Source organism: Salmo salar, chromosome 03 (genome assembly GCF_965601325.2).
Source record: "Salmo salar chromosome 03, fSalSal1, whole genome shotgun sequence".
Classification (NCBI taxonomy): domain Eukaryota; kingdom Metazoa; phylum Chordata; class Actinopteri; order Salmoniformes; family Salmonidae; genus Salmo; species Salmo salar.
Window position 1 is genome coordinate 67,555,880 of NC_138293.1, and position 22,690 is coordinate 67,578,569.

Below are 22,690 nucleotides of genomic sequence, written 5' to 3' on the forward strand. Positions count from 1 at the left end.
CATTTGGTGTTGACAAACCAAGTTCTAAGAATGTTCAAAACCTTATGTCATGCTCTAATGATGACAGTGGAGGCTGGTGGGAGGAGCTAAAGGAGGACAGGCTCATTGTAATAACTGGAATGGAATGAATGGAACGGTATCAAACATATGGAAACCGCATGTTTGACTCCGTTCCATTGATTCCATTTCAACCATTACAATGAGCCTATCCTCCTATTGCTCCTCCCACCAGCCTCCACTGAACGACAATGCATATGACCTTATTACACATGTTGATGTCAACAGTTCTTAGAAGTCTTTTTAATTCAACTAGAGTGATAAAGACACACTTCTACTTCCTATCAACAGTGTGGCCATAACTCCGATTGTTTTGTTTTGGAGGACTGGGAAGGAACCGGAGACCTTGATTGGTGGAACAATGTTTTCTACTTTGACTGTGTGTTTGTTCACAACCTCAGAGACTTGACTTCAAAAACAGAAATGGTGCGCCTCCTCTCCTCCACTCACCTGTCCCTGAGTTCCTGTAGCTCTTCGCACATATCCTCGTCTTCACTCTCTGTCTCGTCACTGCTGACATACGAGGCGCTGCGTGTGTAGCTCATCCAGGGCTGGTTCAGGTTGCTCCCGCTGAACTGGGGGCTCCCCGCCGTACCCTCCCACAGGCTCAGGCTCAGCCTCCGGCCCCCCCTTCTCCTCAGCTCCTCCTCCTCCTCTCCCTCCTTTTGCTCCTTGTCTGGCTCCTTGTCTGGCTCCTCCTCACTCTCCTGCTGGTCCTCCTGCTCTGTCTGCTTAGGGCCTCCAGGCAAGGAGTGGGCGATGTCTAGGTTACACAGGGGCCCGCCGGGGGATCGCTGGGGAGGGGACACGGTTACAGTGCTAATGCTGCTTTCTGATTCGCCCCCCTGCTCCTCAGTGCTGGTATCAGATTCACTTTCCCGGAAGGAAGGGCTAGTGCTAACGGTGACTGTGGGCGGGGTTTGGTGTTGTGGGTGGGTTTGGGGAGGATCCTGGGCAGGTCTAGCGGAGGCTGCAGGGATCTCTCTGCTGGGTGTGACCTGGAAACGGCCGACGGTAACTGTAGGCTTTTTCTCTGTTGGAGGGAGAGAGAGAGAGAGAAGAGAGCGGGGGAGAGCGAGAGTCATGTCACGTTACATGATTGACACACATTATAATGGTGTCTAGAAAGTCATTGACATTAAGCCAGCCTACTCATCTACACAACAATGTATTTCTCATCAAAGTTCATACTACAGGTTGGGCACTTGGGGGGCAGACTTAACTGTGCAATGATTTAAGTCATGTTGCTTGAGAGAGTACCTTGGGGTCATACAAGTACACAGTAAAAAGTGAATTGATAAACGAACGATCCACAGTATCGTATATTAAGTTGCCATGGACACAGCAGGTGCAAAAATACAATGTGGTTTTTCCTGACATATCGGCTATCTTGGAAACAGACAGTGCTTTAAAAATGTACATGAATTAAAAATGAATTGACGTGATTAACTATTATTAGCTCATCATGCCAAATACATACACAATGAAAAGGTGTATGGCATGGAGAGAGAGCTTACCCTCAGAGATAGGTGACAGTCTGTTTTTGGCAGCGTTTGCTCCTGACTCTGACACCACCAGGGGTGAAGAGGTTCTTAGCCTGGGTGAAGACACCTGCAGGGTAAAATAACAACAACATTTTTTCAGCTTTACCAGCTCAGTACTGTAATAATACACTATGCCAGAACATGTTACAGGCGTGTCTAATCTATACAACACTGTAGAGGAACAGGTTTGAGGTTTTAAAGGTAAGGCAACACAGGTTGAAGCAAATTCATATCCTACAGTATACACTTCTTCTTCATGTATATGAGCACATATTTATTAAGTGACTCACGGTGCTCTGTGGGCTGGCTGGAGCTGAGGAGGAGGGGGAGCTGGTGATAGAGGTGGAGGCTGAGCTGTCTGTCTGCTCCTGGAACCCCACCCTGGGCCCCAGCTGGCAATACATCTGGGGACTCGCCCTGGATCCTGGAGGAGAGAGGCTGGAGCCAGCTTGCCTGAAAGCAGTCCCATCCACTAGCCCGCCAAGCTGGGGTGACCCTGGGGCTACGTTGGCTTTCAACAGGCTCTGTTGGTGCAGAGCCTGGGTGTCTGCATACTGCTGGCACATGTCCAGATACTGGCCTGCTGTTATCTTGCCCTGGGGTTGGTAGGGGCCCTCCCCTGGCATCAGCTGGGGAGGGCCAAACATGGAGGGGTGGTAGGAGCCAGACTGGGCTGGGTTCAGACCGCTGGGCATGGAGGTGGGGGGCATGAAGGACTGGGCCACGCTCATGGCCAGGGACAACACGTTGGCCAGGGAAAAGAGGGGCTGGTTGTGGCTGTTTGGGGGCCACATGCCTGGGTTCTGCTGCTGTTGGGCTGGAGGGGTAGGCTGGGGGGTACTGCCCACTACCTCACCGCTCAGAGGTAACGTTTCACCCCTCTGCTGCTGCCCTGGGGTGGCCGGCTTGGCCGGGGAGGAGGAAGGGGATGGGGAAGAGGAGGAGAGGTTGGAGTTGCTTAGGACCCGGTGGAGGGTCTCGGGGGTGAAGGGGGCGCCGGCGGGCTTTGAGGAGTTCTGGGTGACAGGGTAAGGGAAGGGGAAGTGGGTGTTGGGGACATTGGGGGGCTTGGGGTACTGCTGGGGCAGGTGAGGCAGCTGATTGAGGGGCATCACGGGGGGCACGGCCTCGGGGTGGGAATACTGGGGGTAATGGGAAGCAGGCGGGTGGAAGGTCTGGGAAGAACCTGGAAGACGCATAAGGAATATTGGGGTTAGACTCATAAGTAGGGGAACAATCTGACTTATGACTGGTTGAATGGGTTCCATCCACAAACCGAATAAAGACCTGTTCTAAAGAGTTCATGTTAAACAGCATTCCCTTCTGCCTAGCACCACATCTAAAGTAACCATTCAGTTATTTACAACATAAATCAAACTGGACCACCTGAGGAAAGACCTACTTTCACTCAGATATAGATACAGTGAAACAGTATTGGTTACATTCACTTTTCCTCTCACAAATGTAGATACTTCCTTCCTTTTTCAATCTTACCAATGGACAGAGATATCATTCTGCAGCACAACTTCAGCTCCGTTAAGCACAGGTTCCCATGAAATCAAGGCATGTCAGTCAAAAGGAATTTTGACTCGCCCAGAGTGTCAAAAGTAATTACAGACCACAAAATAAACAAAAGCTAAAACGTGTCAATGATGGATGGATTATGTAACTCACTTAACTCCTCTTTCACATTGCAGCTGCACATAAACCTCACACCTGTTAAAATAGACTGAATGGCAACTCTCAGTAGAGCTGAGACAGAGTGGGAAAATCCCCACTGTATCGGTCAGTAAACATTCTGAGAGAGCAACTGGAGGGGAGAGAGAGAGAGAGAGAGAGAGAGAGAGAGAGAGAGAATAAGAGAGGGCATTCAGGCCTGAACCGTCCCCCCTCTGGGTGGTTGAGGTAAATACCCAAGGGACCCTGCTGTGGGGCGAACTCAGACTCTGAGGTGCCTGAGAGGAGGAAGTGACGCACAGTGCTGGCTGATAGCACTCTGCTCTACAGTAAACCTGAACACTAGAGGTGAGTGGGTGTGTCTGGGTGGGAATACCAGTTCTTCGAATAACCTTATGCCCATTTAGAGTATCACATGTTTTGTCTCCAATTGCCAGACGGCCTATTGCTTCTAATGGAAATCTTCTTTCCTTCTTATTCTGCCTATCTCGATGCCCGATTGGTAAACGAATATATACTTTGGCAATATCAAAGTATATCAACACCGCTACTCAGACTACTACTGTAATAAGCATTCAAAGTCTAAGACTCAAAGTCTGATGTCCAAACTGTGTTTGTTGTTTGCAGTAACTTTTTTGTTATTGTAACATCCCAAACGGACGTGGCAGTTTCACCTATTAAGGATTCCAGCTATAAATTAAACGTTTTTGTTTGTGTGGTTGATGGTGAGCAGCCAGACAGTTTTTCGGGGTTTGGAGTGTGGTACGTACTTGACGTGGTCTGGAAGGACTGAGAGCGGAGGGGACGAACAGAAGGGACTGCCTTTGGGTCGATGTAGAAGTCTCCAACAGGCGCCACAGGAGACGAGCCTCGGAGCTGAGCAACGCTGCCCTCAGCAAAGTCTGGCCCAGAGAGACAAATAAACTCTTAAACATGCGCAGATACACCAAAGTGACATTGATCATACCGTATCGATGTGTTTGTGGGGACTGATGACAAATCTATATGTGATGGACGTCACTGTGCTGCTTAGGTTACCAATTCAACTCAGTTGATTGATTGATTTTATTAGCCGGTTAAAAAAGTACATGTACATACGTTTACAAACGTGACAGGGATAGCGCAATAAAGTCAGATAATTATTTCCATTATGGTCCCTAAAGTACAATGTGCAAAAGCATTATAGTTACAGACATACAGTGCCTATAGAAAGTCTACATCCCCTTGGATTTCTTCACATTCTACTGTGTTACAAAGTGGGATTAAAATGGATTTTATTGTCATTTGTTGTCAACGATCTACACAAAATACTCTAATGTCAAAGTGGAAGAAAAATTCTAACATTTGTCAAAGATGAATGAAATATAAAACACTCATATACCTTGATTAGTATTCACTCCCCTGAGTGTTGCTACATGTTAGAAACACCTTTGGCAATGATTACAGCTGTGAGTCTTCATGGGTAAGTCTCATAAGAGCTTTGCACACATGTATTGTGAAATATTTGCCAATTATTATTTTCAAAATTCTTCAAGCTCTGTCAAGGATGTTGGGGATCATGGCTAGACAGCAATGTTCAAGTTTTGCCATAGATCTTCAAGCAGATTTAAGTCAAAACTGTAACTTGGCCACTCAGGAACATTCACTGTCTTCTTTGTAAGCAACTTCAGTGTAGATTGTTTTTGTGTTGTAGGTTATTGTCCTGTAAAGCACGTTTTCCTGTGCTTAGCTCCATCCCATTTCTTTTCATCCTGAAAAACTCCCCAGTCTTTGCCGATGTCAAGCATACCCATATGTTGATGCAGCCACCACCAAACTTGAAATTAAGGAGGCAGTTACTCAGTGATGTGTTGTGTTGGATATGCCCCAAACATAAGGCTTTGCATTTAGGCCAAAAATTGTAGCCCTTTGCTGTGTTTCTTTTGCAGTATTACTTTAGTGCCTCGTTGCATACATCTGCATGTTTTGGAATATTTGTATTCTGTATATTTGTATTCTTCTTTTCACTCTGTCATTTAGGTCATTATTGTAGTCACTACAATGTTGTTGATCCATCTTCAGTTTTCTCCTATCACAGACATTGAACTGAAGCTGTTTTGAAATCATCAATGTCTGATTTGTTATTGTTACCCATCTACCAATCACCTCCCTTCTTTATGGGGCATTTGAAAAGCTCCCTGGTCTTTGTAGTTGAATCTGTGGTTGAAATTCAATACCTGACTGAGGGACCTTACAGATGTTGTATGTATGTGGGACAGAGGAAGGGGAAGTCTAAACTGAGGGGGTAAATACTTATGCAACGACTAAATTGTAGTTATTAAACTTTTACTAATTTGTAAAAATGTGTAGAATTTTCTTTTCATTTTGACATTACAGAGTATTTTGTGTAGATCAATGACAAGAACATAAAATTAAATCTATTTCAATACCACCTTGTAACACAACAAAATGTGAAAGAAGTTCAAGGGGGTGCAGAACTTTCTATAGGCACTATAGAAACATACATCTATACATATATTGCACACGCACACAGGGAATCTTCCTTACCGGGCAAAGACGAAGAGGAATGTGTCCGTTCCAGTCCATGCGCGTGTAAGTTCGGCTGAAATACAATCACAAAGCAAGTCAACCAATCAACCGTTAAAATCACTCCATGGCATATGCTGTCTTGCTGCAGAGGATTGCCATGCACTTGCTTTTGTTGTTAAGTTGTTCTAAAGATCAGGGGCAAATAACCCAGGGCATTAAAGTTGTTGTTCATTGTAAGTGGGACCAACAAGTGCACAACTTACAAAACAACAACAGACAAAACCAACCATCTGTCTCAGGGGTGCATATCTCTGGTCTTTGAGTTCTCCAGTCGTGCTGATTAGATTTTTCACCAGGCAGTTGATTGATGTTACTGATTAGCTGGAGAGTGCAAATATCTCCTTTCGCAGGTAGAAATCAATCCCATAGTTAAATTCAAGACGAAAATCAGGACTGTGGCCCTCAAGGACTGGAGGTGTGCACCACTTATATACACTGAACAAAAATATAAATGCAACATGTAAAGTGTTGGTCCCATGTTTCATGAGCTGAAATAAAAGATCCCAGAAATGTTCCATATGCACAAAAAGCTTAGTTCTCTAAAATGTTGTGCACAAATTTGTTAATTTCCCTGTTAGTGAGCATTTTTCCTTTGCCAAGATAATTCATCCACCTGACTGATGTGGCGTATCAATAAGCTGATTAAACAGCATGATCATTACACAGGTGCACCTTGTGCTGGGGACATTAAAAGGCCACTCTAAAATGTGCAGTTTGGTCACACAACACAATGCCACAGATGTCTCAAGTTTTGAGGGAGCGTGCAGTTGGCATGCTGACTGCTGGAATGTCCAACAGAGAATGTCATGTTCATTTCTCTACCATAAGCCGCCTCCAACGTTGTTTTGAGAATTTGCCTGTGCATCCAATCGGCCTCACAACCACAGACCACAAGTAACCACGCCAGCCCAGGACCACCACATCCGGCTTCTTCACCTGCGGGATCATCTGAAGAGGGGGAGGGGGGTGCTGAGGAGTATTTCTGTCTTTAACAAAGCCCTTTGTTGGGAAAAAGTCATTCTGATTGGCAGGGACTGGCTCCCAAGTGGGTGGCCCTATACCCTCCCAGGCCCATCCATGGCTGCACCCCTGCCCAGTCATGTGAAATCAGTTGATTAGGTCCTAATGAATGTATTTCTAGTGACTGATTTCCTTATATGAAGCCAAACTCTTAGAAATTGTTGCATGTTGCGTTTATAGTTTTGTTCAGTATAGACTAAGGCCCAGCATGATTCGAGTTCCACATCTTTTATTAGTGAAACTTAAAGAAAACAATAAACAAACAACGACCGTGAAGTAACAGAGCGCACATCAGCACTCAACAAAACAATATCCCACAAAGCAGGTGGGAGAAAGGGCTTCCTAAATATGATCCCAAATTAGAGGCAACGATTATCAGCTGCCTCTAATTGGGAACCATACAACCCAGCCACATAGAAAATCAATGACTAGAACACCCCCCTAGTCACGCTCTGACCTAAACACCATAGAGAGGGCTCTCTATGGTCAGGGCGTGACAATAGATGGTTGGTTTTGTAACTATTTTGTAACTATTGGTTTTGTAACTAAAAAATAAGACTTTTAAGGCTTAAGTTTTCATAAACCCTACATAGATGCTTCACGAATGATTGATAAGCAGATTCTACTGGTGGTAATAGTACAGGTTTTTAACACACTGTATTGTGTTGTATTTGGTCTGTGTACAGCTGTATGCACGTGTGGACCATGCCAACAATGGGCAGCAGCAGTGGTTAACCGCTGCTGTATTAACAGTATTTCTACTTGCACATCATCATACGCACATCTATCACTCCAGTGTTAATTTGCTAAATTGTCATTACTTCGCTACTATGGCTTATTTATTGCCTTACCTCCTCACGCCATTTGCACACACTGTATATAGACTTTTTCTATTGTGCTATTGATTGTATGTTTGTTTATTCCATGTGCAACTCTGTGTTGTTTTTTGTGTCGCACTACTTTGCTTTATCTTGGCCAGGTCGCAGTTGTAAATAAGAACTTGTTCTCAACTGGCCTACCTGGTTAAATAAAGGTGAAATAAAAAATGTAAAAATCTGGCATGGTGGCACTGACCAATGATGTATATGTCTATGGCACTGACCTGCGAGGCGGACAGGGTGCCCACTTCGCTGAGGTAGGGGTAGAGCTGGTGGGCAGCATCCCCCAGACTCAGGGGCTCGCCCCTCCTCATCAGGGCCTCTGCACGCTTGATGATGTCACGCATGCGGTAGATGAAGCCCTCCTGCTCAGAGGGAAGGATGAACTCATTGTGGACCTGAGGGAGTTAAATCAATCAGTCAATCAATCAGTAAATTAATCATTCAATCAATAAAACAGATATGAGTGAAGGAACAGTTAGATTTGACAGATTTGACGATTGAGACAAACAAGGACACAGATGGACAAAGTTAGGGAAGAAAGAGAGGAAGATTTTGAACGTGAGTAAACAATCATCTTCGCTTGTTGTTGTCAGGATTTCATAACAGACACCCACTTAGCTAGTCCTGAAACAGGGGTCTATAGTCATGTGTCAGGGCTACCACTTAGGCAGATGGCTACTGGAGCAGTGAGTCGATAGCTTTCATACACACTAGTTTTGAAACTAGCTTTGCAGGTCTTGAAATGCCAAGTACATTGTACAGGTAACTGCCAAAATAAAGTGGAACATCAACATAAAGTGTCTTAATAGGTTGTTGGGCCACCATTCTGCCATAAGAAATTTCATAATTTGGTGTTTTGTTGATGGTAGTGGAAAACAGTCTCAGGCACCGTAAGTGTTCAATTGGGTTGAGATCTGGTGACTGAGGCAGCCATGGCATATGGTTAACAGTGTTTTCATGCTCATCAAACCATTCAGTGACCACTCGTGCCCTGTGGATGGTGGCATTGTCATCCTATGGGGCATATCCATGGTAGCCAAAATAATGGCCTGCCCAGCATTTTTGTACATGACCTTAAGCATGATGTTAATTGATTAATTAACTCAGGACCCACACCTGTGTGGAAGCACCTACTTTTAGTATACTTTGTATCCCTCATTGGAAGTATTTCCATTATTTTGGCAGTTAAATTTGCTTACGGAACCTAAAAAAGGTATAATACAAGTAATTTATCTCATTTCAATACATTTTTCAAGATATGTTTTACTATTTCATTTTAAGGTAAAATATATTGGAAAATATCTTGAAATAAGATAAATTACTTGTATTAAGCCTTTTATAGGTTAAAATAAGCAATCTGCCAATGATGTTTAATTTCGCTTGTTATGAATTATCACTCAATATAAGATATTTTGGCTTGTTTAGATTTCACTTTTTGCAGTGCACCAATGCAAAATTGTTCTCTGCAGTCATTTTCAGCTTGTTTTAATCCCATCAACTCCATGATGTGAGCAACTGCTATGAAGTTTTAAGAACTAGAGAAATGTTCCCCTATGACTGGGGCATATTCAATCAAAACCATTAACCATGCTTTCCCAGGGCTAAGGCCAAACAGCATTCTTTCCAAAACTGTGAGAGATCTTGCTGGAATCCATGGTCAGTTTCACTTTCTTACACTATTTCATTGATTGGATAATTAGATGTTATATTCTCAAGGAGCAAGCACAGTGTTCTTCTGTGTTCTCTGGGAAGTTAAGGTTCTGCTTGAAAAACGCCGATGTTTTGTAACACTGGATGAGATTACAGTGGCTCAGTGGATAAGAATTAGTTGAGTTGAAGATACGCGCATGCACACACACACAGCACACTCACCATGACAGCAGCAATGTCCTCCGGGTTGTCTCCGTCCAGATCAAACTTAAAGGTCACCATCTTACTGTTGTGAGTCTGGAGCTGACACTCCACCACACGGTCCACCTTGTCAGACAACTGGAAGGACAGGACAAAAACAAGTGTTTATCCACTCAGAACATGTAGCCACTTGACAAGACCAAGGATGACTTGGATTGCAATCCTCTTTGTATGTGATTAATTCATTACAACTGCTAACTGACAGACAGACAGAGAGACAGAGAAACAGACAGACAGACATTCCATACCCCAGTGATTCGTAAGCGTGAGCGGGCTCTACTCCTGAAGAGCTTGGTACCGGTACGTTTGTTGGCACTCTTTTCTGATAGGCCCTCATTGCCATCACTCAAGCCTGATGTCACATCAGAGGCATAGCTGTGGGATAATCAGGAAGTGGGTTATGACAACTGACCAGGAGATGTAACCCTGTGTCCTTTTGTTATTGATAATACTAACTATTGCTATAAGAACACCTACACTACTACCACCACTACAAAAATGTTAACTACTCGCACTTGAAGTACCAATACAACTACTACTACTGAAAGTACAACAACAACAACAACAACAACTACTACTACTACTACTACTACTAATGTCTACTTCTAGTCTTATTTATTCTACACAACTAATAACGAACTGGTTATTAATGAGGCTGTAGTGTATGGCCAAACAAACCACTGAAAGTCTTCTAACTCCTATTAAAAGGTTATTTCCATCCCACCCAGCTCCCAGAAGGAAAAGCCTATTAAGACCATTGACCTTCTCCCCCGAGACCATTATGGATTACAGTCAGAAAGGCACCTGAAGGGAAGGAAGTGCTCTGATACCTCTCGCTCCACTCTCGCTCTAATTGCACACAGGAAATGGGGTGATTGGGGGACGAGGGCAGGGGGAGGATGGGGGGAGAGAGAAAGAGTGTGTATGTGTGTTAGGTGAGTCACACAGGAGAAAGGGAAGCACACTCCAACGGAGCACTTTCAACAGACATTCACGTGGCATCATTCATCAAAGTGTTGTTCGCCATGTCAGACTTGCTGGCTATTTCCCATGGGGATAGAGAACCACACACAGGCTCAATAAAAGATCGCCTTCAAGTTCACACACACCTGTCCTGCTTTAATGGATACTACCGGAATTGTGTGTTAACTGCACGGATACCCACCCATTAGACAGGGAAGAAGTCCATTCTAGTTTTATTTATTTAATTATTTTATTTAACCTTTATTAACTAGTTAAAAGCAGCAAAGTGCTTGTATAGTGGTTGTATACTTCTATAGTACATTTGAAATTTGTTCCTTTGTTGGGCCTTTGTTGTCTTGAATGCAACACTGCCATACACACATCACATTATACTTAGATACTGGCCATAAGGTGTGTGGTGCAGGCCTTTGCCTTTCTTTATACCCTGAACAACACCCCCATCATGGAAGAGGGGTTCTACATGTGTTTGGGTTACCTGTCAACAGGAGAAGAGAAACCACTGGCGTTTCCTGACTGGGGCATGATAGTGTTGGACACAGCGATACTCTGGGGGAGGGACAGAGGGTCAGAATAGTCTGTTGAGGTAGGGTGCTAAAATTACACACTCATGGCTATTCTGGGTATTAATGGCTTATCCACTCATCACTCTAATCATAAACACATATCCCCGCTATAAAACTAGTAGGGCCCAGAAACTTTCCTGGTAAGGTGTTGTGTAAGAGTCCTAACTGGATATAACACATTTTATAAACTGGCTGGTTCGAGCCGTCAATGCTGATTGGCTGACAACCATGGTATATCAGACCGTATACCATGGGTATGACAAAACATTTATTTTTACTGCACTAATTACATTGGTAACCAGTTTATAATAGCAATAAGGCACCTTGGTGGTTTGTGATATATGGCCAATATCCTACGGCTAAGGGCTGTGTCCAGCAGCCCTTAGCCGTGGTATATTGGCCATATACCACACCCCCTCGGGCCTTATTGCTTAAATATAACAGTTATAAGAAGTCATGATAATTAATATTTTGACTGTTGAGCTCTACATCCATAGAAATATAAACCTCAAGACCTTCATACAGGCTACCTACCGAGGGGAAGCGGAGAGCCGGGATTGGTGGAGCGTCAGGGGGAGGAGCCTTGATGGCCAGGGCCTCGATGCGAGGGATCTCCAGGGGCAACGGAACAGGAGTGATGGAGGAAGGGGAGGAGTTAACAGGAGGCTGGAGAGGGGAATCCCCAGGATCCTGGAAGCCAGAGGAGCTCAGGTAGCCGTCCATCTCGCAGTCGGCTGCCATGGCGACATCATGGTTAAAGGAAGGGAAGTGGGAGGGAAGAGACAGACAGGCATTAACTGTGTTTCTACACCTGCATTGCTTGCTGTTTGGGGTTTTAGGCTGGGTTTCTGTACAGCACTTTGAGATATCAGCTGATGTAAGAAGGGCTATATAAATACATTTGATTTAATTTAACATGTTATCAATCTCTTCTTTATGTCATGTACCCCTGAATGTGTTAACATATACTGTAAAAGATACGTCTTGTCTGGAAATAATGTATACTCAATGTTTCTTGTTATTTGTTCATGAAAATAAAATCCTAACGTCCTGAGGGAGGGGTCCTTTTTGGGCTCCACTAACAGGCACCGTGAGGGACGGCTACATGGATTAGCAGGGCTCGAGGGTAACCACAACAAATGGACAGAGGCACAACTGCAAAAGATTAGCCTACTTAAGAGATATATAAAAAACACATGGGATCTACACAGGGCTATGTAGCACGTGCACTAGGCAAAGTCTGTTGAGCCAACAGTTTCCAATACACCCTCCACTGATACCCCTTTAGCTGTACAGATATAAGGAAACACGTGGGCCCATGCACACACATACACACACAGTGCAGCTGTGATACTGTAATTCCGAATCCAGGGCATGAGCATGTCAGCAATGAATGTTTGTAGCATGTTTTGGCTAAACCTCATATCAGCGAGTATGTGCCTCAGGTACTAATCTTGAAGGTTGTGTGAATAGGGTATCTGTGTTATATATCTTGAAGGTTGTGTGAATAGGGTATCTGTGTTATATATCTTGAAGGTTGTGTGAATAGGGTATCTGTGTTCTATATCTTGTTTACAGTAAACTTGTGGACCATACTTATCTATCTGCGTCATACGTATAGGCCAGGCCAATGCACTTTGCATGTTGCCTAGACATGAGAAGCCTCGACTGTACATGCTGTCTGTGGGCAAATGTGTAGTTTCAGGAGCTCAGCTACGAAGCGACACGAGTTTAGGATAAATGTCTCTGCTGTATATGACCATGTGATTGCACTATAGTGCAGAGGTTCTCAAACCTCTCCTCGGGACCCCCAGCCACTCCAGAGCTAGCACACCTGATTCAACTTGTTAACGAATCATCAAGCCCTTGAATAGATTAATCGTTGAGCTAGTTCACGTCCAAGGGTCCCCAAAGGAGAGGTTTGAGAACCACTGGTATAGTGAGTGTATCCTCACACGTGGCAGAGGAGTAGCTGGCGTGTCTGATGTTGTAGTGCAGCCGCTGGTCTGCCTCCTGCTCCTCCGTCTCTGCTGTGAAGCTGGCGTTTATCCCCGAATCCGCCGAGCCGTTAGCCACGGACATCACCGGCCTCGGCGGAGTCTGGTCAGGGGGTGCCGAGACAGGGGCGGGGTTGGGCGGTTTGATGGGAAAGGCTATTTGAGGTTTGGGGGTGGGCGGTTCTGGTTCGGGGGCCGACTCTGGTTTTTCCTCAATGACAGTTTCCTGTTGTTGGCGCAAGGCCTCCTCGGCCATCCGGCGCTGCTTCTCCCGCTGCCGCTTGATGGCGGTGGCGCGGTCCCGGATTGCTTTGGCCACCAACTTGTAGTCTGCCTCACAGACGAAGCCCAGCACCACCTAGGGGGAGGGGAGGGAGGGAGAGGGAGAGGGAAGGAAAGGGGGTGGTGAGGTAGAAGATTAGGGAGAGGAAGTGGGGGAGGGTGAGAGCAATCAGTGAACTTGACACTTGAGATCCACAAAATGTGAAAAGGGTCCGGAAATCCATCAACAACCCACCATCTCCTGGGCCACCTCCTCGGGTACATCCTTGTAGAGTTCAAACAGGAACTCGATGGCGTTGTTGTCCTTGTACTTCCCATGCAGCTTCTTGGTGTCGTCCATACGCAGCCACAGCTTCAGGCCAGACTTCACCATGTCGTCCTCCTCCGCCAGCTCAACATGGACGCCATTGTTCTCCTTGAAGAAGGTGTGTTCCAGCAGGTCTTGGATGGTGTACCTGGAGAGGCCACTGTTTTCTTAGTTTTATAATCCATTGAATTGAATATTACTGTATTTTCTCAGTCTGTTCTTTTTATTGTCATTAACTAAACATAAAAACAACAGTATTTTACTATAGGTGGGTGGATGTGGTGAGTCAGACTCTGTGCCACTTTAGACTATTGACACACAGCCAAAGGAGAGAGATGGATAGGTGTGTAATGTAATGTGCCCCTATTTAACAGAAGGTCAGGTATCATCTCATTGGAACCCCAGGGGCCTGAAACCTGACACCATTAACGATGGTCGATGTGTGTGTCACCCAGTTCCCTCGCCATAGTAATGTGGCAACATTTGAATTATGTATGTCTGAAGTCGTTTCTCACTGTTATTTTTAGCTCACAACATCATTCAATCAATGCTTTGAAAGAGAATGAGAAATTAGAAAAGCTAATTTAATCATAAAACTGTTTTCGTCAGGGCATTTACACAGTTGTTGGCTGAGACTGATACAATTTATTTTGTTTCAATGTCAGTGCCCTTAGATTAATGTTGGAGAGAGCGACAAAGAGTCTGGACAAACTAGCCTGACAGGGATAATATCCTTTGTCTAGGGGGAACAAAACTGTCTGTCTAATGTTTGCACACATTAAGAATCACACACACACACACACACACACACACACACACACACACACACACCACACACACACACACACACACACACACACACACACACACACACACACACACACACACACACACACACTTCAAACTACAATCTATCCAACATTTGATACCACACCACCGCAGTGCCAGACTGAAAGCGGATGTCTGAGGTAAGGTGAGTAAAGAGAATTCCTATCTGATTACTCTACCTCTGGTCTGTATTTATGCGGATGCATCCCTCTATGATCTCTTTCAACTCAGGGACTTTTACTTTGAAGAAGCTGTCCGGCTTAATTCCCTGTGAGGAGAAAGAAGGAAAGGGGAAAAGAGGAACGGTTAGATATGTCACCGACGTCAATCACTCCATCATTTGGGAGAGGAGAGGACTGATGCAGGCAGAAGGACCCCTGAAGCAGAGTATGTGAGCAGAGCGGAGTTGGAGCAGAGCAGGGAGTGGAGCGTTCCCAATTTGACTGGAGTGAGGAGCGAGATTCCCAAAGGCTGGAGCTCCGGCCTTCGTGCCCGCTCCAATTTTGCTCCAGTAGAGCTCACTTCACGAGCTCAGGGCATGCCCGGACCAGCATGCATTTGTAGTCTACTTGGGTGCTGCTATAACCCCTTGCTTTAGCTACTGTCATTGAGTTCCCTAAATATTTTCAGAAAGAAACACACAGGTGCAAAATCAATGTGACTTACAAAGATGAGTACCAAGAGCAAGAGAGGGAGTGTGGTGATGTAGTGTCCACAACAAAATATTATCTGCTGCTGGCCTGCTCTCCAGGCACCATGGAATGAGCCACACACTCTGTCGAAACTTGGGTTTCTAAAAATGAATTCAAAGGCACTGAAAACTGAGCCCAAAAAGGCATTTTTCATTTAATTCTAACTATAAACTGGGTGGTTCGAACTCTGAATGCTGATTGGCTGACAGCCGTAGCATATCAGACCGTATACCACGGGTATGACAAAACATTTATTTTTACTGCTCTAATTACATTGGTAACCTGTTAATAATATTAATAAGGCAACTCTGGTGTATGTGGTATAAGGCCAATATACCACGGCTAAGGGCTGTATCCAGGCACTCTGCGTTGCATCATGCTATGGAACAGTTCTTAGCTGTGGAATATTGGCCGTATACCACACCTCCTCGTGCCTTATTGCTTAAGTAACTCACAGCCTATATAGGCAATTTATAGACTATAATTATTTAATACAACGAAATGTTGTTTAAATGCTGAGCGCTTAATGTCCCTGACTCCCTACAAGCCTAGTGTGTCACATTTGCAAATGCTTCACAATTTATTTCTTTGTAGCTATAGCCTTGAAATAATTGAAATAATATAGCCTAAATAATCCTTTTTGTTCCTTCTTAGTCTCCCTGTCTGGCGCCTGACCTATTTAGAGTGTTAATATGCTGTTTAATATGACATGTAGACTATTCAGAGTGTTTAGATGCTGTTTAATATGACATGTAGACTTTTCAGAGTGTTCATATGCTGTTTAATATGACATGTAGACTATTCAGAGTGTTAATATGCTGTTTAATATGACATGTAGACTATTCAGAGTGTTAATATGCTGTTTAATATGACATGTATCCTATTCAGAGTGTTAATATGATGTTTAATACTACATGTAGACTATTCAGAGTGTTAATATGGTGTTTAATATGACATGTATACTATTCAGAGTGTTAATATGCTGTTTAATACTACATGTAGACTGTTCAGAGTGTTAATATGCTGTTTAATATGACATGTAGCCTATTCAGAGTGTTAATATGCTGTTTAATATGACATGTAGCCTATTCAGAGTGTTAATATGCTGTTTAATATGACATGTGGCCTATTTGAAATGATGAGCGCTTCTTACATTCACCTTTTCATGTTTATTAAAATACTTTTCATTCAAATCATATCAAATCAAATGTATTGCTCACATACACGTGTTTAGCAGATGTTATTGCGGGTGTAGCGAAATGCTTGTATATGGTTTGGTTTCAATACTTCAAAAACAAATGGGAGGTCCAGGTAGTCACAAAAATAGATGGGTGTTGGTTAAATTGTGATTTTAATGAATGGAGCGAATTTGGAGAGGCAGTTTTTTTCTGTGAGCGCAGAGCGGTTTTTAGTGGAGCGGATGGAAAGGACGTGGAGTGCTGAAGCGGTGCACTGCTCCATGAGCGATGAGCGGGATAGCCGACCACTCAACTCCGCTCACCTACTCTGTCCTGAAGGAGCCAGGGTGATACGGGAGTGAGGAGTGAGGGACAATGTGGATATTTTTCCCTAGCCTGCCCTACACCACTATGATGGATGGAATACTTTATAAGTATGTCTCTATGCTTCAGAAACACAGTACATGTACATCCTCTATTCACATTGGTAGATCTCCTGGAGAGAATACCTTTAAATATGAAATATATATATTATAAATATCTAAATGGAGTTAAAGGTTTCGTTGTTATCAGTAACTATAGGTTGTGATGTCATTGGTAACAGTTGCCTGGACACCCTGCCCAGGGGCACAAGGTTAAAAAACAGGGTGTTCCCATCAGAGATATTCTCTGTGGGCCATCGTCAGAGTTCAGACATAACTGAGCATGGCTATGCACACAAACAAACAGGAACAAACGCACGCACCAACACAGACACAAAGAGGAGGGTTCGACTCTGTCCCAAACCGTTCACTGTTTGGTTTCTCTCTGAGTTCTACGGCCAGTTAGAACGAAAGTTCAAATGTGGTGAGAGAGTGGTGGTGTGTGTAAGAGTATTGTGGTGCTAACCTGTTAGCTAATGGTTTTGTACACAAACACTCAGGTCATGATACATAATGTCCAAACCCATCGAGAGCACGCAGGTCTGTGTGGGTGCAGAGCACTGAGTACTAACTACCATGTGGTTTCCTAAAGGGCAGTCAGCTCATAGCTCATGTTAATTTGGTTTAGACACAAATGTTCATTGACATAATACAAAATGTACAAAACCATCTAGAGGATAGTGATGGGTATAGCAGGTGTCCATACAGTAGCTGTCGTGACCGGATACAAATAGAGAGAGACTTCCTATGGGGCTGTTAGCTAATAACTAACGTAGCGTGAGCATGAATACCAAGCAGCAGTCAGATACTCACTACATAGTAGCCTTAGCCTGCGTGGCGGTGAACACAATGACTGGGTCACACAGGTAAATGGGATACTTCCTGTAATGCTGTGTGTTAATGCTTAGAGGTGATGCATGGCCAATATGCTCTTTAGGTTTATGAGGTAACTATCACCAGACACAGCGCAGGGAGTTCAGGTAGGGTGAGAGAAACAACCAACAGGGCTGTGTCCTACTGAACAATATGCATGAACAAACACATTCACATACTATAAAGCCAATGTCACACACAGAACCACACGCGTATACAGACACGGCCACATCACTAGACCACAGGTCTTTTCTGTGAAAGGATGGGAAACATGGTGTGGGTGGAAAGAGGATAAACGCTTCAAGGAGAGGTATTACCACAAGAAACGATTGAGTCATTCTCCCCTTTGAAGCTTCATGAACAGAACAAGCAAGTCTAGCGGAGGAGATAACACATTTCATTGAGGTGATAAGACTCCCCGACAGAGGAAAATACCACTATTTCACAGTCTGTCGCCTCCATGGTCTCCACAGATTAAACAAGGCCTGGAGGGTCAAGGTCTGGAGTTACTGAGCGGAAAAGCAAGGTAAACCTCCTCCGTGTAAAATGTACGAGGCGGAAACAACAAGATGACGGCAACGAGAAACGAAATGGGAAGACTGGTCCTCATTTATCACACACACACACACACACACACACACACACACACACACACACACACACACACACAGAAATCATTTAACACAGAGCACAGAGGGTGAGCGGAGTTGATCACAAGGTTTTCAGCAAAAGGAACCTGTCCGCACAAAGTGAGTGATGTAATGCAGCTTGTTTTTATTACATAACTCCTCAAAAAAAGACTATAAAAACGATGTGAGATTATATTGGATTAAAGAACACAGTGGCACATTTATGGAGGAACTTTAAGTTGCTCAACCGGTTCCATGTGACGAATAGTGTGAAATACGTAGCAGTAAAAATAAAAAATTGGAGAACCAGTGTGACTTGACTTTTTTTTTTCTGGTGGTGACGACAGTGGCCCCAAATACTCCTCTTTCCCACTAAAGCGAGGGGAGGCAGCGGGACTTACTAACGGAAAATGGACTCTATCGAATTCTCTGGTGTTATCCGAGCAGATAATTGCAGCGTTTAACTACGTAAGAGAAAAGGGAAGGGAAAAGACATGATAACAAAACAAACAAGACATTCTAAGCAACAAAAATTGAGAGAAAAAAGCTAAATGGTGTCCATCTTAATGGCTGATATGAAAAGCATCTGGAGACGTGAATAAACCCTTCAGTCTTTAGAGGGGCTTAGGGAGGAGTCACAGAGCCTGCTCTGTACGGTGGCTTTTGTTGGTCGGTGACATCAGCCCAACATCTCCCCAACGTCCTGACCCACCGAGACTCTAAGGTGTACTGAGGACATGAAGTCCTGAGATACAGAGCCAACCACTCCCCCCACCTGAATGAATACAATGAATGAATGGAAACTCTGTTTTTAGAAGAGAGAGAGAGAAAGTGAGACAGGGAGATGAGTTGAAGATGGAGAGATACTGGAGGATATTGTCTTCTGGGAGACAGACATCATAATGGACGCTCTCTATGATCCAATCTCCAAGGCATGGCAAGAACAATGTCAAACTGAAGGTTAATGAGAGATGATGAGCCACTTTATTAGGGCCCCAAACCTCCCTTCCATATAGTGCAATTGGTAAAATTACACTATTTAGTATTTTGCACCAGATTTTAATAGGAATATTTATTTTTGAGAACTCTCTCGCTTTATCTCTCTCTCCCTCCCCTTCTCTCTTTCTCCTAATGACAAATGTTCTCCATAATACCCACTGACAGCAAGCAAATCATTCTAATCACACAAATGAGCTTTCCCAGAACACCAATGTTTTCAGTGGAGAAAACACAGAAGCACTGATGGGTGTACACAGAACATAAGCATGTTGTTCCCGTCCAGCTAGATGTACTTTGAAGAGGATTGACTTAATTAGCTCTACAATTTGGAGTTAACACACACAAACTCAAATTCAACACACAAACACTGCCTCTAACACAAACAAACAGTGACCTTGTGTAATGAGATGAAGACTCCATTTTCCATTGTGCTATAGCTTCTTGACTTCTAGCACTCAGAAAGCCCTTTGAAAAATGGCTTGATGTGGATGCTTTAATCTTCTCACGTAAAATAAATAAATGACGATCAAATTGAAAATGTTTCCCATGGAAATACTATGACTTGATGACTGAAGTTTTATGAGCAGACCACTGCAAAAGTTATTGAGCTACTGGCCTTATTAATACAAAGCTTACAGGCTGGCTCCCTGCTGCTAAAACAAGGGTATACTGCTAGTGGTTCTGAGATCAAAACTAGAGTAGAACTATAATCTAACTCAGTCAGGGAAACGTATGTACATGTATGAAACATGTGTGGGAGGATAAGGGCCACAGGTCTGTGTAATCACACAGACTCTAGTTTTCCTGAGACGGATAGAAAAGAGATAGAGATAGAGAGACAGAAAGAGAGAAAGACAGAGAGAGAGAGACAGGGAGAGCAAGAGAGAGACAGAGAGAGACAGAGAGAGAGAGACAGGGAGAGCAAGAGAGAGACAGAGAGAGACAGGGAGAGCAAGAGCGAGAGACAGGGAGAGCAAGAGGGAGAGCAAGAGAGAGAGAGAGACAAAGATACAGAGAGAGCGACAGAGAGAGAGATAGACAGAGAGAGAGAGAGACAAAGAGAGAGAGAGAGGGAGAGCAAGAGAGAGAGACAGGGAGAGCAAGAGAGAGAGAGAGACATAAAGAGACAGAGATAGAGATAGACAGAAAGAGAGAGATAGACAGAGAGAGATAGACAGAAAGAGAGAGATCGACAGAGAGAGAGACAGACAGACAGAGAGAGATAGACAGAGAGAAAGAGAGAGAGAGAAACAGAGAGAGAAACAGAGAGAGAGAGACAGGCATAGCAAGAGAGAGAGACAGACAGACAGAGAGAGAGAACACTAAAACAGCAAGTTTGCCTGAGACGGATAGCATTAATTATGTGAATTACACAGCTACTCTAATTATGCACACATGCATAAATGTGCACACAGAGACAGAGAGAGAGACAGAAACAGACAGACAGAAAGAGAGAGAGCGTTCACAGTCAGCCAGCCCACTGACACCCCTATCAGACCACAGCAAAATCACAGTCTACTTGAACAGAGCAATACTCAATCATGAGGCATCAAAGCCAAAGGAACTGAGTAACATTAAGAAATGCTATAGATGGACAGAATGCAGTTTGGAAACCTATCAAAAAACAATTAGGCAACAACAAATTCAATCCCTTTTAGACAATTTCCTGGGAAAAACGTTCCACTGTAATAGTGAAGGTGTAAACGTGGCAGTAGAAAATCTTAACAGTATATTTGACCTCTCAGCTTCCCTATCAAATCTAAAAATCTCAAATAGAAAACAGAAGAAAATGAACAACAATGACAAATGGTTTGATGAAGAATGCAACAAATCTAAGAAAGAAATTGAGAAACCTATCCAACCAAAAACATAGAGACTTAGAAAACCTGAGCATACGCCTTCACTATGGTGAAACACTAAAACAATACATAAATATATTACGGAAAAAGAAGGAACAGCACGTCAGAAATCATCTCAATGTAATTGAAGAATCCATAGACTCTAACCACTTCTGGGAAAATTGGAAAACACTAAACAAACAACAACATGAAGAATTATCTATCCAAAATGGAGATGTATAGGTAAACCACTTCTCCAATCTTTTAGGCTCCATAACAAAGAACAAAGTGCAAAAACATAGACATGATCAAATACAAATCTTAGAATCAACTATTAAACACTAACAAAACCTACTGGATTCTCCAATTACATTGAATGAACTACAGGACAAAATACAAACCCTCCAACCCAAAAAGGCCTGTGGGGTTGATGTTATCCTAAATGAAATTATAAAATATACAGACAACAAATTCAGAGTGGCTATACTTAAACTTTTTTTACATCATCTACAGCCCTGGCATCTTCCCCAATATTTGGAACCAAGGACTGATCACCCCAATCCACAAAAGTGGAGATAAATTTGACCCCAATAACTACCATGGGATATGCGTCATCCTTAGGAAAATCCTCTGCATTATCATTAACATCAGACTCGTACATTTCCTCGATGAAAACACTGTACTGAGCAAATGTCGTATTGACTTTTTACCAAATTACCATACAACAGACCACGTATTCTCTACAACAGACCACGTATTCTCTACAACAGACCACGTATTCTCTACAACAGACCACGTATTCTCCCTGCACACCCTAATTGACAAACAAATAAACCAAAACAAAGGCAAAGTATTTTCATGCTTTGTTTATTTCAAAAAATCTTTTGACTCAATTTGGCATGAGGGTCTGCTATACAAATTGATGGAAAGTGGTGTTGGGGGAAAAACATACAACATTATAAAATCTATTTACACAAATAACAAGTGTGTGGTTAACATTGGCAAAAAAACACACATATTTCTTTCCACAGGGCCGTGGAGTGAGACAGGGATGCAGCTTGAGTCCCACCCTCTTCAACATATATATCAACAATTGGCGAGGGCACTAGAACAGTCTGCAGCACCCGGCCTCACCCTACTAGAATCTGAAGTCAAATGTCTACTGTTTGCTGATGATCTGGTGCTTCTGTCCCCAACCAAGGAGGTCCTACAGCAACACCTAGATCTGCTGCACAGATTCTGCCAGACCTGGGCCCTGACAGTAAATCTCAGTAAGACAAAAATTATGGTGTTTCCAAAAAGGTCCAGATCCGGGCCCTGCCAAATGTATGACCATATTAGAGACACATATTTCCCTCAGATTACACAGACCAACAAAGAATTCAAAAATCAATCAAATTTTGATAAACTCCCATAATA

At 43.5% G+C, this 22,690-nt stretch overlaps 1 protein-coding gene across 2 annotated transcripts in view; it reads right to left on the minus strand.

The window, feature by feature from the left end:
• LOC106601258 (serine/threonine-protein kinase WNK4) overlaps positions 1-22,690 on the minus strand; it is a 78,851-nt gene that overhangs the window by 4,155 nt on the left and 52,006 nt on the right. For both annotated transcript variants that reach the window (XM_082973714.1, XM_082973715.1), the window contains exons 5-17: positions 14,820-14,908; positions 13,741-13,960; positions 13,182-13,581; positions 11,761-11,960; positions 11,139-11,209; positions 9,928-10,054; positions 9,641-9,757; positions 7,990-8,163; positions 5,826-5,880; positions 4,049-4,180; positions 1,892-2,787; positions 1,575-1,668; positions 508-1,090 (exon numbers count right to left, since the gene is read on the minus strand). In XM_082973714.1, the coding sequence (XP_082829840.1) occupies positions 508-1,090; positions 1,575-1,668; positions 1,892-2,787; positions 4,049-4,180; positions 5,826-5,880; positions 7,990-8,163; positions 9,641-9,757; positions 9,928-10,054; positions 11,139-11,209; positions 11,761-11,960; positions 13,182-13,581; positions 13,741-13,960; positions 14,820-14,908 (3,158 nt within the window). The remainder of the gene's footprint in view (positions 1-507; positions 1,091-1,574; positions 1,669-1,891; positions 2,788-4,048; positions 4,181-5,825; positions 5,881-7,989; positions 8,164-9,640; positions 9,758-9,927; positions 10,055-11,138; positions 11,210-11,760; positions 11,961-13,181; positions 13,582-13,740; positions 13,961-14,819; positions 14,909-22,690) is intronic.